The following is a 14256-nucleotide window of genomic DNA, read 5'->3' on the forward strand; positions in this document are numbered from 1 at the left end:
AGGTCTACATCTACATACTATAGTGAGATTCACTTCAAACTTTCATCATTGCTTGAATAAGAAGCTTTGGCAAGAGAAAACCTATACAATACAGGATTGATTGATTTGCTAATTATTACTTGATTGTTTTTCTGTGCTCTGGACCTATTAACGAGGGAAGTTGATAGAATGAATCTCTAACTAGAACCTTAGAATAAACAATCTAAGTATCTGTTTTCTCTGGTAAGAACAAAATCAATCACTTTTAAGCACACTGCACACTAGCTGTTGCAGGAACACAGAATCGAAAATTCATGGAAATGTCATGTAGGCTACATTTTTGAGTTCCTTACATTTCCAATTCCGCGTACACGTGTCAGCTAGTGGAAGCTACTATTGTCCCTGTGTGCAGGCTGCTTTATATCGATTGGAATATGGAATCTAGGATTGAGGAAGAGGGAACAAAAAATTCAATTATCATTTAAATTAAATAGCCTATTCTAGTATGGTAATAAATGAAAAATATTCCAACGTAATACATGAACATATTAAAACAAGTGAGAGGAAACTTGAATAGAATAGCGTAATCATTTTATAAGAGTTTAATAAAATATAAATTGATTTATGAACATAATTTTTACATGGTAATAGTTCGAAATATTACTTATAGTTAACGTTATCACAAATTCAGTACAGGTAGTTTCATTTTATGTTGTTGGCATCACAGAAATTTTTTAATTCAATCTTATCTGCGGGAAGAAGCATGATGGAGAACCCTGTAACAAAAAACAAATCGATTGATTCAACAATATCAATTGATACATCTACAATATTACAAAACTCTGAAACTCTGCTCACACTACATTAGATTGTTACGAATATCAATCGTACCAATGTTGTAGCTCATTAGTCGCAGAAGAAGTTTAAATTGCAGGGAACCAGATTTGTTTAAATAATTGTTTAAAATTGCAGTATTGATTTAAATTGCAGGGAACAAGATTTTCCCTTGACTTAACTTTCTACATAAATTGTATACACGGTGTTCTGAAAAATATGCCCATAAGACAGGGCGTGATTCCTCACATCAAAAGAAGAAAAAAAACTAATTAGCATAGGTCCGAAAATGCTTGGTTACCAAGTTATACAGGGTGAAAGATTTCGTCTGAATTTCAGTTCCCCTACTGAAACGAAGCCCTACGGGTATTTGTTGGCTGTTAATTGAGATGTATAATTTAGCGTACTTTATATAAAATGAACTGAAAATTGAAAAAACCGTTTCCAGACCTGTAGCTACAGTAATTTTCAAGATATGTAACGAAATTAGCGAAACTTGGTCCCGACAAACAAGTTCCTTTAAGGTTTGAAGCAGATTTACTATGTAAAATGTACAATAAACACTATGAAAAAAGAGCTTAACAGATTTTGTCTATTTTTCATGCGTTTTGTATGTAATTAAGGGTTATTTTTTCAAGGGTTCCGTTTGTCTATAATAGACGTATTTTACACCTTCCTCTTCAAAATTAAATTTTTTACAAGTTCTGTAAAAAATATGTTGTGTTTATTGTACATTTAACATAGTAAATCTAAAGAAACTTGTTTTTCAGGACCAAGTTTCGCTTATTTCGTCACATATCTTAAAAAATTGCTGTAGCTACAGGTCTGGAAACGGTTTTATTCAATTTTTCAGTTAGTTTTACATAAAGTACGCTAAATAGTAAATCTTAATTAACAGCCAACAAATACCAGTAGGGCTTCGTTTCAGCAGGGGAACTTTAATTTAGACGAAATTTCCGCCCTGTTTAAGTTTGTAACTAAGCATTTTTCGTTCCTATGTTAATTAGAGCATTTTTTCTTCTTTTGATGTGAGGAATCACACCCTAACCGATGGGCACCTTTTTTCAGATCACCCTGTATAATAGTGAGTAGGTTTGTGATTTTGTATCCAATTTTTTCAAATAAGTGAAATAGTTCTCAAGTTTTTAAATTATTGTGATACATTCTGTGATTCATTTCAAGTATTACATCAACCTTCAAAATTTTAAAATCATTATTCCTGGACCGAAAATCAAGCGACGAAGCAGTGTGTGGATTCATAACCTTAACCTATGAACATTAACATTTTATTAAATTTTTTTGGAGAGAAATAGTACATGCTCAGCCTAGTTTTTCCTCCAATGTTATAACATTTATTATGAGTACAGTGTTTTATACAATAAATTAATACTTAAATAAATATCCTAATCTATATAGTCGATAGTAAAAAGTCTATATTCTGAAGGATGGAATAAGGTCGATTCTCTCTACAATTCCATATCGGTATGATCTTGAGGTAGGTTTGCATGTAAACAAATGCATAGAGTCCTTCAATGGTGCTGCCGTTCAATAAATTTCCCAAGAGTTTTCTTTAGGCATGCTCAACATATGAATTTACCAGGCTAGATTTCACACTAGGCATGGGCTTCAGCTTCCATCTCAATAGGCATGGGAAAAAACAAATTGCGGGTGAGCTATTGAAATTATTGATGGAGACTCAGCCCAAGAATAGCATATAGAATAGCTATATACAGAGACCGGCATATTAATCTGACGATTTTGTAGTAATTGTTATGTTTGAACCACTGAATGTTGTACATGACAGGTCTATTCTTGCCATTTCAGTAGCCAGTATGTCGTGGTCAAGTGAAAATCAAGAGATTGTGATTGAATTTTTAAAATAATGACTCGGTTATTTCAAAACAGCGTTTACGTCACAGACATTTCAATAATTTAAATCCACACGCGCCTGTTCCCAGTAGGAATATGAATCTTCTTGTGGGTAAAGAAATTCAGGAACACGTTGTCCGCTTCAAAAACGAAACCAACAGGACAAAAACGAACCGTGAGAACGCCTGAAAAACGCCCGAGTAGCTGTTACACGGTCTCCACGACGTTCAGCAGCAAAACATGCTGTTGCGCTAGCCATTTCTGGTCGAAGTGTACGACGAATTCTTCATTACGACCTAAAATTCCATCCTTATAAGATAATGTTAGCGCAACAACTTAATGCATATTGTTGGGCACATTGCAAAGCCACTTGCGAGATCATTCTCGAAAATGTCCACGAGGATGCCGTTTTTCTTTCAAGTGACGAGGAACATTTACATTTTTCGTGATTTGCGAATAAACAAAATTACCGTTATTGAGCAGCCAATAATCCACAGAACTAAAGGAGGCCATCCAACGAGAAATTGAAGCAATTCCACAAGTGATGATTGAGCGAGCAATGGCAAATCTTAGAATTAGGTTAAGTGAATGCATGAAAAGTAACGGAAATCATTTGGCTGACATAATCTACAAATAAAAAAACTTTGTGAGTAATCTATGTAATTCACTATAAATTGCAAAATTTGATTTTTAATATGATAAATTATATGATTTGATTGTTCGAAACACACTTTAGTTATTATCCCTAAAAAATCGTCAGGTTTTTATGCCGGGCCCAGTACAATCCTTGGGCTCAACCTCCGTATCGTCCATTAATTATGCTCTTTCTACTGATATTAATGGCAGAGATGGATTCCTTTGTTAACGTTGAAGATTGTATTAACATATCTAGTTTGATCAGTGGTGGGGTGTGTGTAATAGCAGTTATTACCAAACCCAGGTCATTTTTACTTTCCTTGCCCTACTACCATAGGTAAGGAAAGTATTGCTTTCAAAAAAAAATTAAGGTACCCCAATTTCAAGTTTTCTATACGTTTCAAGGTCCCCTGACTCCAAAAATATGATTTTTGGGTGTTGGTCTGTGTGTGTATGTGAACACGATAACTCCATTCCTAATCAACCGATTGACTTTTTCAATTGAAATTTTAAACTTAAAGTCCTTATACCATGAGGACCCGACAATAAGAAATTCAATAAAATTCAATTCAAGATGGCGGAAAAAATGGCGGATAATTACTAAAAAAACATGTTTTTCACGGTTTTCTCGAAAACGGCTCTAAAGATTTTCTTCAAATTTATACCATGGGTAGCTATTTATAAGCCCTATTAACTGACATGAGTTTCATTTCTTTGAAAATTGCAGGAGCTCCGTAATATTCTTGAGAAAAATGGCGGATAGTTACTAAAAAACTATGTTTTTCACGATTTTCTCAAAAATGACTTGATCGATTTATTTCAAATTCATACCCTGTATAGTTATTTATCAGCTCTATCAACTGGCATGAGTCTATTTCCTGGGAAACTAATGGGGTCCACCCCATCCTTGAGAAATGGACTTTGTAGATCGTAGTTTCAAATATGTTGCCGCCAATCGTCATTATGTTATTCCCCTAAATTATTCTCGTTTAAGAATGAGGCTTACAGTTCAATGAGCAAGGAAAGTTGTGTGAGTGTACCACACCAGATTTTTAAAAGATACAAAGCACAAATCCATGTTCAGATTATGTTATATTCAGAACTGACAGATGATTGCTGTAATTAACAAAACGGAAAGGAGTTTTCCTATTATTCTCCCGGAATCAGATTATTGTAATGAGAGTCAGAAAAAAACAATTTTCCATTGGAATGTCGAATGTATTTGAAATAAGCTAGATTGTGTTGAATATCATCAACATTGGAGTGGAGTCAGAGGAGATAGCAATGATGGCTTTTTAATTGGGAATGCTCACTGTAGATCCACCAGGAAACATGGGGTTGTTGAAATATGTAAGGAAAGATAAAATTGAGAAGATGAAGAGTATAGATCAGATTTCAATAGAGATTGTGTTGAAGGTAACAGCTATTTAGTTATTGAACTCAAATACAATAGCTTTAGCTTTATATAGACCATACTCTGATAATGATAATAATTTTGACATAGACCTATTCCTTGATAGACTAGTATATTGGAGCATGCCTTAAAGTACACCGATAGCCTATTCTCAAGTGGTGATTTTAATTATGATTTTATGAGCAATGATAATACTATTAATAAGTTGGAGGACCTTTTATTCAATTTTATCGTATTCAATAACATAATTATGCCAAATTTATCTAACGGGGAACCTGTACAAATAATATTATCACTACAATAAGTGGAAATTTATTTCAATGTGAGGTTGTAAAGACATGGTTGTCAGATCATTGGGCACTCGTTATGAAAAGCACACTTAGTTTAAGAAAATCGGGAACAAAAAATACGGAAACCAGGGCTATTCTTCACATTAATGCTGATAATATTTTCACAAAAAATGTTACAGGATTTGAGTGGACAGGACTGTATAGAGAGAAAAATCTCTAGAACTGAAAACTTAATCTTTTTAGTACACTGAAGAATATTCGGCATTCAAGTCAAGGAAGGTGAGTTGAAGACAATAGCTTCAAGTCAAGTAAAATAGTGTTGAACTAATAAATATAAAGAGTATCTGTGATCTACAGTATGATTTCCGACTTAATACTGGGGATGAAGGTATTACGTTACTTTATAGAAGAAAGAATTTAGAGTAATGTTAGTGACTCTAAAGATGCGTTCACACTAAAGTTATAAACAAGATGTTAATAACTTAATCCTTATAGATTCTAGTAGATTGAACATAACTTATCATACACATGATGAACATGTGTTTGTCAAGTTCCGTTAATAACTTAATCCCTCTATTAGATTGAACATAATTTATCATGCACATGATAAACATAAGTGTTTGTCAAGTTCCGTTCAATCTAATAGAGTCTATTAAGGTGCGTACAGATATACGCGCCTCCAACTCTCCCGCGCACGCTCCGCCCTCGTTCCGCCCTCGCACCGATCATGAACGTTACGGAAGATGTTAGCTCTTCTCGCGTTCCACTCTTGCTCCCCGGTCGATCATCAATCGATCTGCTCGAGTGACGTTCGATTGCGGAGCAGAGCGAAAGTCTGTACGCACCTTAAGGATCAAGTTATTAACATTTTGTTAATTACTTTGGTGTAAACGCAGCTTAAGAGAGAAATATATTGTCCAAGATAATTACTGAATCCAATAACTAAAGCAAGGCAATTTGGAATATAATAATATAACAAAGATGTAAACCACTATCAACAAAAAATCAGAGTTTACAACGCCCAGACCAGTTCTCGTAATTTATCATAACGACACCCAGAATGTTCTCAAATTGGCTAATTCTCACCAACAGCTGATTCTCGTCCAATCAGAAGGCATTCTGGGTGTCGTGATAAAAATGTCTGCCGAAAAATCGGTAAGTGTGAAAACGGCCAAACGCTCAAATATAAAATCCATAATAATTGAAAAAACATAAAGTACCCTTCATTAATATTTGAAAAAACAAATAATTCAAAAAAATTTTTTGAACTTGGAAATGGCTATAACCGAAACTAAACTAAAATATTTTAAATAAAGGGTAGTTTCTGCTCTTATATTGTGTTTTTGAATATTTTTTAAAAGTAGCCCATGCTAGTCAAGTGATTTTGATTTTATAATATACACCAATACATATTGCGTTCCTCTATGAATTGACTTACAGTACTAAATTCATTTTTTAATGAGTTGACTGATATATTTTCGACTAAAAATTAGGAATGAAAAAGGCATAGTGATGAAATAAATTCTCTGAAAAAGATAAATTGTATTAAAACATCTATGACTAGTATTACCTTTGAGCAGAAGTAGTGTGTCTGGACTATGAGGAGGGAAAAGGGTCCTCAGACTTTCAATAACATCCTTCACTTTTCTGTTCCATCTGTAATTAGTAACGACCAGTTTGAAAGCCTTGAATTTTTCCTCACTTGACGTCTGCTTCACCTATAAAAGATAAATGGGTGTCTGTTATTATTCCTCTATATTTGTAAGAATGTTAATTGCCACAAATAAGTGTATAATTCACTTTTACAAGAGTAACACAGTAGGAATGCATGTACGAGGGTATGCGAATTTACTGTATCTGCTATGATGGATATTTTTGTGTAAATGGATTTTCGTGTAATAATTATTGAATTTTTCATGTTGACAGTACTGTTCTTATGCTTTGATGATGTATACTTTGCTTTCTTATAATGCGGATAATAATTGACTTACCCTATACAATACAGTGGGTCTTGGAAATTATTATTGAAATTGTTTTTTCTCATTGTATTCTTATATTTTGTTGATGAATTGAAATGAATTTATTGATAATTATTTATAAAAATATATATTTGTAGCCTCATACACATCGTATATACATGAGTTATATTACATACATCGTGTTATTTCAAGTTCAAGAATTCATGTGTTGATTGGAGTCTTAGTGTGTATTTTTACTTATCTATTATTTATTAATCATACATTGTATTCATCTGATGTATTGTTTGTTTCCAGTCTGATAAAATAAATCGTCAGAATGAAAACGTGATATTATAGAAATGAATGAGAATATATTAGAAAATGAAAAATTTAACTCACCAGCCACCAATACGCATGTACAACCTCCTTTATATCTTGCTTGCCTATACTCGCAATAGACAGTGCATACTTTTCAACGATAGCTCTGGCACTTTCGAAAGTGAATTGAGACACCAGATCATTGGCGGTTCGCCCTCCCTCGCTACTACCAGCTGTAGCAGCAGAAGAAGACACCGAAGAAGAAGAAGAAGTGATAGAAGGAGTAGGTGACGAAGTTTCATTCCCCCTCACAATCCTTATCCTCCGCTTTTTCGTCGAGTTTTCCAGCTGCCCACGTCCACTACTACTTATGCCGGCATCTTGGACATCCTCACTGTTCTGACTGAACGAAGTGTCGGCCGTTCTCTTAGCGCTGGAACTATCGACGACGTTAGTCAGAATCTCCTCCTCGGCACAATCCAGCGCTGCCAACAGGTTTTTCGGCTGCGGTTTGTCAGGTTTGTCAGCCTGCATGGTGTTGGCTAACACTTTGCGCATCATTGCTTTCTTCTCCTCGACTATCTGCTGGATTTTCTTCTTCCTTTGTTCTTCTTTCTTGGACACCTCTTCCGCTGATTCTTCTCTTTCTTTCAGTTCGCCGTTGTAGATGAAGCTGGCTCCCGTTGCTGATTGATCACTACGGATTGTTCTCTGCAACATAATGTATTTTATATTATACTAGCAGGTAACCCATGCTCCGCAAGGGTCTATTTTAATACTTGACAAACTGAAAACTTCACCGAGTGGAATCTTGAAGAGTTTGAAGTAGGCCTAGAACCATCCTCGGTTAATTGAGAATCTATATGCAGAATTTCAGTCCAGTAGTTTAGAGGTGTTGTTGCGTCAAACATAATTTTCCTATCCCGTAAGTGTGTGAGCCAGTTCTTTCCTTCATTATAGAATAGAATAGAAATCTTTATTGGTCATAAGGGCCATGCCCTATACAATGACATCCTTCATTATAGTATAGATATGTTCTTCAACTTGGTGCTAAAATAATATAACTCAAATCATGTTTAGAAACCTTCCTCAACTTAATGCCAACCTAACAAAATTGGACTGGTTTATTAATTTAGTTACCAATTGTAACCTCTGTTTCGAAGAGGTAGTCTCTCTAGATTATTGTTCTATATTAACATATGGTATGTACATTTCAATTATAATTATATTCATGTCCCATGAATGAAATTTGAACATTCTGGAAAATCAAGAAGGAAATTAGAAATTTGGGCATCGAGGTGCACGAGATTAATATTTTTAGAATCTATGTGCAAAATTTGGAGATCTAAATCATCCCCGTTTTTCCGGTATGCAATCCACAAGTTGACATGTTTTGATGCGAACAAACGAACAAACACAACCCTACTCTCTCTTGAATAGATATAAGAGATACAACATATTCAACAACACATTCAATAAAATATATTTAATAGCATAAAACGAATCATCGATAATACAGAGTGGCAACCTATTTTAAAATGAAAAAATCATGAGTAATTCCTTCCTGGTTTTCCAGAGTAAAATTTCAAATTTTCCACGTAGAGTTCCAGTACTTGAGGAACAAGATTCACAAAGAATTCATCATGAGATATATCTTCAGTTTGATCTTCCATGACGAACTGCAAATAGCATATTTAAATTTCCAAATACATTGATAATTTTTTACACTACAGCCTATTTTTGTGAGGGATTAGTAAGTTCTTTTAACTACTCATGTGGGTGGAGTGCTTTCAGAAAGGGTCCATTTTCAATACTCAGTGAGTAGTTAAAACCGAAAAATTCCTCTCAAAAATAGACTACAATGTCAAAGTTATCAATCAATCAACATTTTTATTAGTTATCGAACATATTTCATACAAATAGAGTTGCTATTCATGTATCAGCATTTGGAAACAATATAACATTCAAATTATATATATATATGACAATATCACTCAACAAGATACAATGTAGGAAACTTAATAACAATAATTAACCGAAACAATATAGTAAATAATTAATCAGAAAACCAGTAAGGAATAACTAGGAGAAAGTTATGTCAAAGTTATCAATACATTGGAACATTTATTATGTATTCTGAGTCATACTTTTACTAATGAAGCCATATATATGTATGTACAGTACCATAGCCGATTCCGGCTGTTGGTAACTCTTCAAACCTTGAAGAAAGTCTCATTCCAAAGAGAATGAAGCCATCAAAATATTTCATTTTGCAATGTAATTGATTTAAATCATGTCTAAAAATATGATAAGAAATTATATTTTAAAATAAACGATAAGCGAGCGCCAAATCTTTTCACTGTTCTATAATCAAAATAAGCTAACAAATCGATTGAAACCAGAAATTAATGTGAAATCTACTAGGCCAACAGTCTTCAGTTACACCCGTGGACCATAAAAACTTTATGATTCCACCAGAGGAACTGTGATCAGTATATCAAGAAGCATTAAAAAAAGCATAGACTAACCTCAAATTATAGGAAGTTTAATAATTGAATATGTTACGGAAAACCCTTCTTTACTAAACTATTTGAAATTTATGAAAAATTCACGATTAATTGGAGAAATTCATGAGGAATTCACGGTATTTTTCCCGGTTAGTAAAATCATGAGGAATCCAAGGTTCTCCCGGTTTTCCCAGTAGGTGGCCACCCTTTAATAATAAAGGAAAGAGTAATCTTATACATGTATGGGATAGGACATAAAGGAATGACGATTCATCACGTCTGAACTACTGAACTGATTAACTTTAGCTTTGGCATAAAGATTCTGATTTTACCGAGGATGGTCATGGGCTTACTTTCATTGTTATTACTCCATTTTATTCTAATTCAATGTGTGATTCAAAGTTTACGTAACTATGAAAACCCAATTAAACAGGGCGTTCTCCAAGTGACTCCGTAACATAGTTGGTAGAGAGCGCGGTTCATGAATCAAAGGTTGCCGGTTCGAAACTTATGAAACTCTTTTTTTGCTAGAAATTTTCAACCAACTTTTATAACTATTAGTCCAGTCAAAGAAAGGTTATAGAGGGAAATGTTTGGAAGACAATGTTTGACCCCGCAGTTTTGTTTAGGGTAGTAAGGAGGTGAACATATCAAAAGTCCCCACCCCTACCCCTGTGCTAAGGGGGTGGGGGTGGTTCAAAGGTACCATTTTTTGGTTTCCCGCATGTAACTCGAAAACTATGTATCTTACGGACGGACATAACTGTTATATAAAAAATTGAAGCTTGCATAATTTCCTACAATATTTGTCTCACAACTTTTTCTATATCTTCCCTAGTTTTCGAGATATCCGCTCTTGAAGTGTGAAATTTTCGAGAAAACACATTTGCCTCCGATATTTTTTCAATGTTTTCTCTTACAACTTTTTCAAAATCTATGGAAAAATCTATGCTGATTATGAACTTATAGAGCATTGAATTCTCTTCAATTTGATGTATAATTTCACACTTTTACGAATTTCCCTACACTTTTTGCAGCAGCTTTAGTGTTGATTGTGAAATCTCCATTTTTGCAACAATAGACCAATTGACAAAGGAATTTGGAGGTAATGTTTTAAACACAATTTTTGACTTTGCAGCTTTGTTAAGACTAGTTAGGAGAAGAACATATCAAAAGTCCTCATTCCTAACTAATGTGCTAAGGGGATGAGGGTGGTTTAAATGTTGCATTTTTCAGTGTTTTGCTCCCACGCTCATATCTTGAAAACAATACGTTCAAACGAAATAACTAACTATTCAAAAATGAAGCTTAATAAATTTTCTACACTTTTTGTTCAGTGGAATTTTGAGATATTCCCAACAGTTCCCGAGATATTCGCTCTTGAAGGTGTGTAGTTGTCAAAATGACAGGTTTTTATTCAATGTTTTGCTCTTTCAGGGCTTATAACTCTCCAACAATGCATCGTAAAAATTCATGCTTATCGTAGGTTTGTAGAGCATTGAATTCTCTTTGAAATTATGTATTATTTCACTATTCCAAATTTTCCTCTCATTGTTATAGCAGCTTCAATGTAGGGGGTGAAATTTTCATTGCTTCAACAAGTGTCAACTCAGCGGTTGCACACCTTCAAAAGAGGGGATAAAGATGCGCACTTTTGGTAAGTTCACCTACTAACTAGTCCAAATTAAGCTGCAGAGTCAAAAATTGTTTCACTGACACCCCCTTCAACTGTCATCGTCAAACGATCAATTCTTGCAGCAATGAAAATTTCACCCCCTCCCTATTGACTCACCGGTGGTCCAATGGCCCTGAAAAACTTGACTAGCAGCGAGAAGGCAGGTCCGAACTTATCGCAAACGTTGACATGCGGCTGCAGCCACTTTGACAGCGCCCTTGTGTTGGTGTGGAATGCGAACCTATTGTCACACAGCAGGATGGCGCCGTAGTCTGACGCGTGCCGGATTACGCGACCCACCGCTTGGTTCACGGCGCGGGTCGCCTCCAGTCGGTACCATTCCGCGCCCGAGTGAGATGACTGCAAGCAAACATGCTTTTCAATTAGAATTTATACAGAGTGATTGGTAAGTAGCGCACATCATAAGATAAGAAAGTAGTTTAATGTATCTTTCAAACTTTACTCTTAGTACATGTATACATATATTTTTACAACACATGCTCAAAATGGCTTCCTTTAACAGTAATACATGCAAGAACTCGTTCTATCATGTTGATTACACTTTTTTCAGAACCTTTAAATTGATGATGTAGATTTCTGTTAAGTTCATCCAGTGAATGTGACCTGTTTTTATAAAATTTCCCTTCAAGGTAACCACAAAGTAAGTGGGTTTATTTACTCTGCTTTTACTTCACTTCAAGGTAAAACTCGTTTCTCTTGAGAAAACTGCATGTTTATAAGCAGTAAACTCAGTAGCATTGCACACTTAATATGGCTAGTATCCAGTCCAATGATGTCTAGATTTGTAATGTTGTAGGTACATTTTGCTATCCTGCAAAAGCCAGCATAACCAATTCGTGGAAACTACTATCCACAGGGAGAAGGTTCATTCACATGTGCGCGAATTTTTTCATCTCTCTGTAGGCCTACTCATCAAACTATAGCATAATAATGATGTATGCAGAATTTATTATAAATAAATAGATATGAAATAGTTATAATAATATACTTAGAGAGGGATGCAACATTCATATCATTATAAAGAGAGATCAAAAATTCGCGCACATGTGAATTTCCATGAATTTCCATGAGTTTCCATGAATTAGTTATTCTGGCTTCTGCAAGATAGCACCACATTTAGTATCTACAACACAAGGTCTATAAAATACAGGTCATGACACTCGTGTTCCCAAAGACCTTAAAGATGCATAGACTCACATGCAGCGCTAGTGTCGTACTTGGAATTGAAATCCGCCATTGAGGGGGCAACCCATAAGATTATTACATACCAATGCCACCAATGCATATATATATAAATATATATAATACCTCAATGGCGGCCTTCAATTGGAAGGCATAGGCATTGTGGGTCTATATCTCTTTAAGGTTTTTGCGTGTTCCTTATGAAGCGGCCATTTTGTGCGGTTTTTATGGCGGTACATTTGAAAATCCAATCTAATTCAATTTTCATGCATTATGCATTTTGAAAACAATATTCTAGTTCAGATAATATGTGAGTTCAGGTTTTCAATTTTTTGATAATGGAATTTCAATAAGTGACATAGTTATAGTTGCTAGGAATGATCGGGCATTGAAAGAAACCTTTCTGGTGATTGAGGGAGAAGGACGACAGGTTGGTCTGAGAGTAAATGAAGGAAAAACAAAGTACATGAAGATGAAAAAGACAGCTGTAGAGAGACGACATCTGGGAAAGTTGGATATTGGCGAGTATTCCTTTGAAGAGGTTGAAAGGTTTAATTACCTTGGCGCAGAGGTCAACCAAGGGAATAGAATATCCCCAGAAATAAAAAGAAGAATAATGCTTGGCAACAAAGCATTTTTTGCCAATATGTAATTAATAAGATCGAGAGCTATTTCCAGAGAAACGAAAATGAAAATGTACAAAACCTTGATACGACCTGTCGTGACATATGGCTGCGAAACTTGGACTCTAAATGCAGCGGACACTCATGCATTGAGAGTATTTGAAAGGAAGGTGATAAGAAGAATCTATGGCCCTAGAAATGAAGGAGGGATTTGGAGGATCAGATATAATGAAGAGATCGAAATCCTACTCAAGAGGCAGAATATTGTCAGATTCGTGAAGTCAAGAAGAATAAGCTGGCTTGGGCATGTAGAGAGGATGCCACAGGAGAGAGCCCAGCAGAAGCTCATGCGAGAGGTCTTCTACAGTGCAAGAAGAAGAGGAAGGCCGAGAAGGAGCTGGCTGAGAGAAGTAGAGAACGACCTGCGTGTGATGGGAGTGATGCAGTGGAGAGTGTTAGCCCAGACAAGAGACGATTGGAGGCAAGTTGTGGAGGAGGCGAAGGTTCTTCATGGACTGTAGCGCCGGCATAAGTAAGTAAGTAAGTAATTTCAATAACTATTCATTTATTTATTTTTACAATTCGAATTACTAATAACACATCATATTATGTTCAATCTACAATGATAAGAGCTAAAAATAAATTTGGAAATTGGTGAACTAGAACTCCACAAAATGGCGATTTTGCAATGCATTACGGGATTGTGTCATGACCTATATTCATAGACCTTGTGACTTTGTCTACAAACTGCAACAAATCTAGAGATCATTGAACTGGATACTAGCCACATCAAGTCTGTGGTGTTACTGAGCTTACTGCTTTGTAAGCAAGTGGTTTTCTCAAGAGCAACCAGTTTTACCTGGAAGTGGGGTAGCAGGGCAAAGTGGGGTGAATAAACCCACTTACTGTGGGTAGAATAATAATATTCGTATGACTTTAATTGGTGGGGA

General features: G+C 35.2%; 1 protein-coding gene across 1 annotated transcript in view; it reads right to left on the reverse strand.

Moving 5' to 3' along the window:
- Positions 1 to 566: 566 nt before the first annotated feature.
- Positions 567 to 14256, reverse strand: part of LOC111049916 (regulator of telomere elongation helicase 1 homolog) — a 29343-nt gene continuing 15653 nt past the window's right edge. The window contains exons 9-12 of the mRNA XM_022336101.2: positions 11598 to 11840; positions 7380 to 8009; positions 6593 to 6740; positions 567 to 755 (exon numbers count right to left, since the gene is read on the reverse strand). Coding sequence (XP_022191793.1) covers positions 682 to 755; positions 6593 to 6740; positions 7380 to 8009; positions 11598 to 11840 — 1095 coding nt within the window. The 3' untranslated portion in view covers positions 567 to 681. The remainder of the gene's footprint in view (positions 756 to 6592; positions 6741 to 7379; positions 8010 to 11597; positions 11841 to 14256) is intronic.

The sequence above is a fragment of the Nilaparvata lugens genome, chromosome 12, assembly GCF_014356525.2.
Source record: "Nilaparvata lugens isolate BPH chromosome 12, ASM1435652v1, whole genome shotgun sequence".
In the NCBI taxonomy this organism is placed as follows: Eukaryota; Metazoa; Arthropoda; class Insecta; order Hemiptera; family Delphacidae; genus Nilaparvata; species Nilaparvata lugens.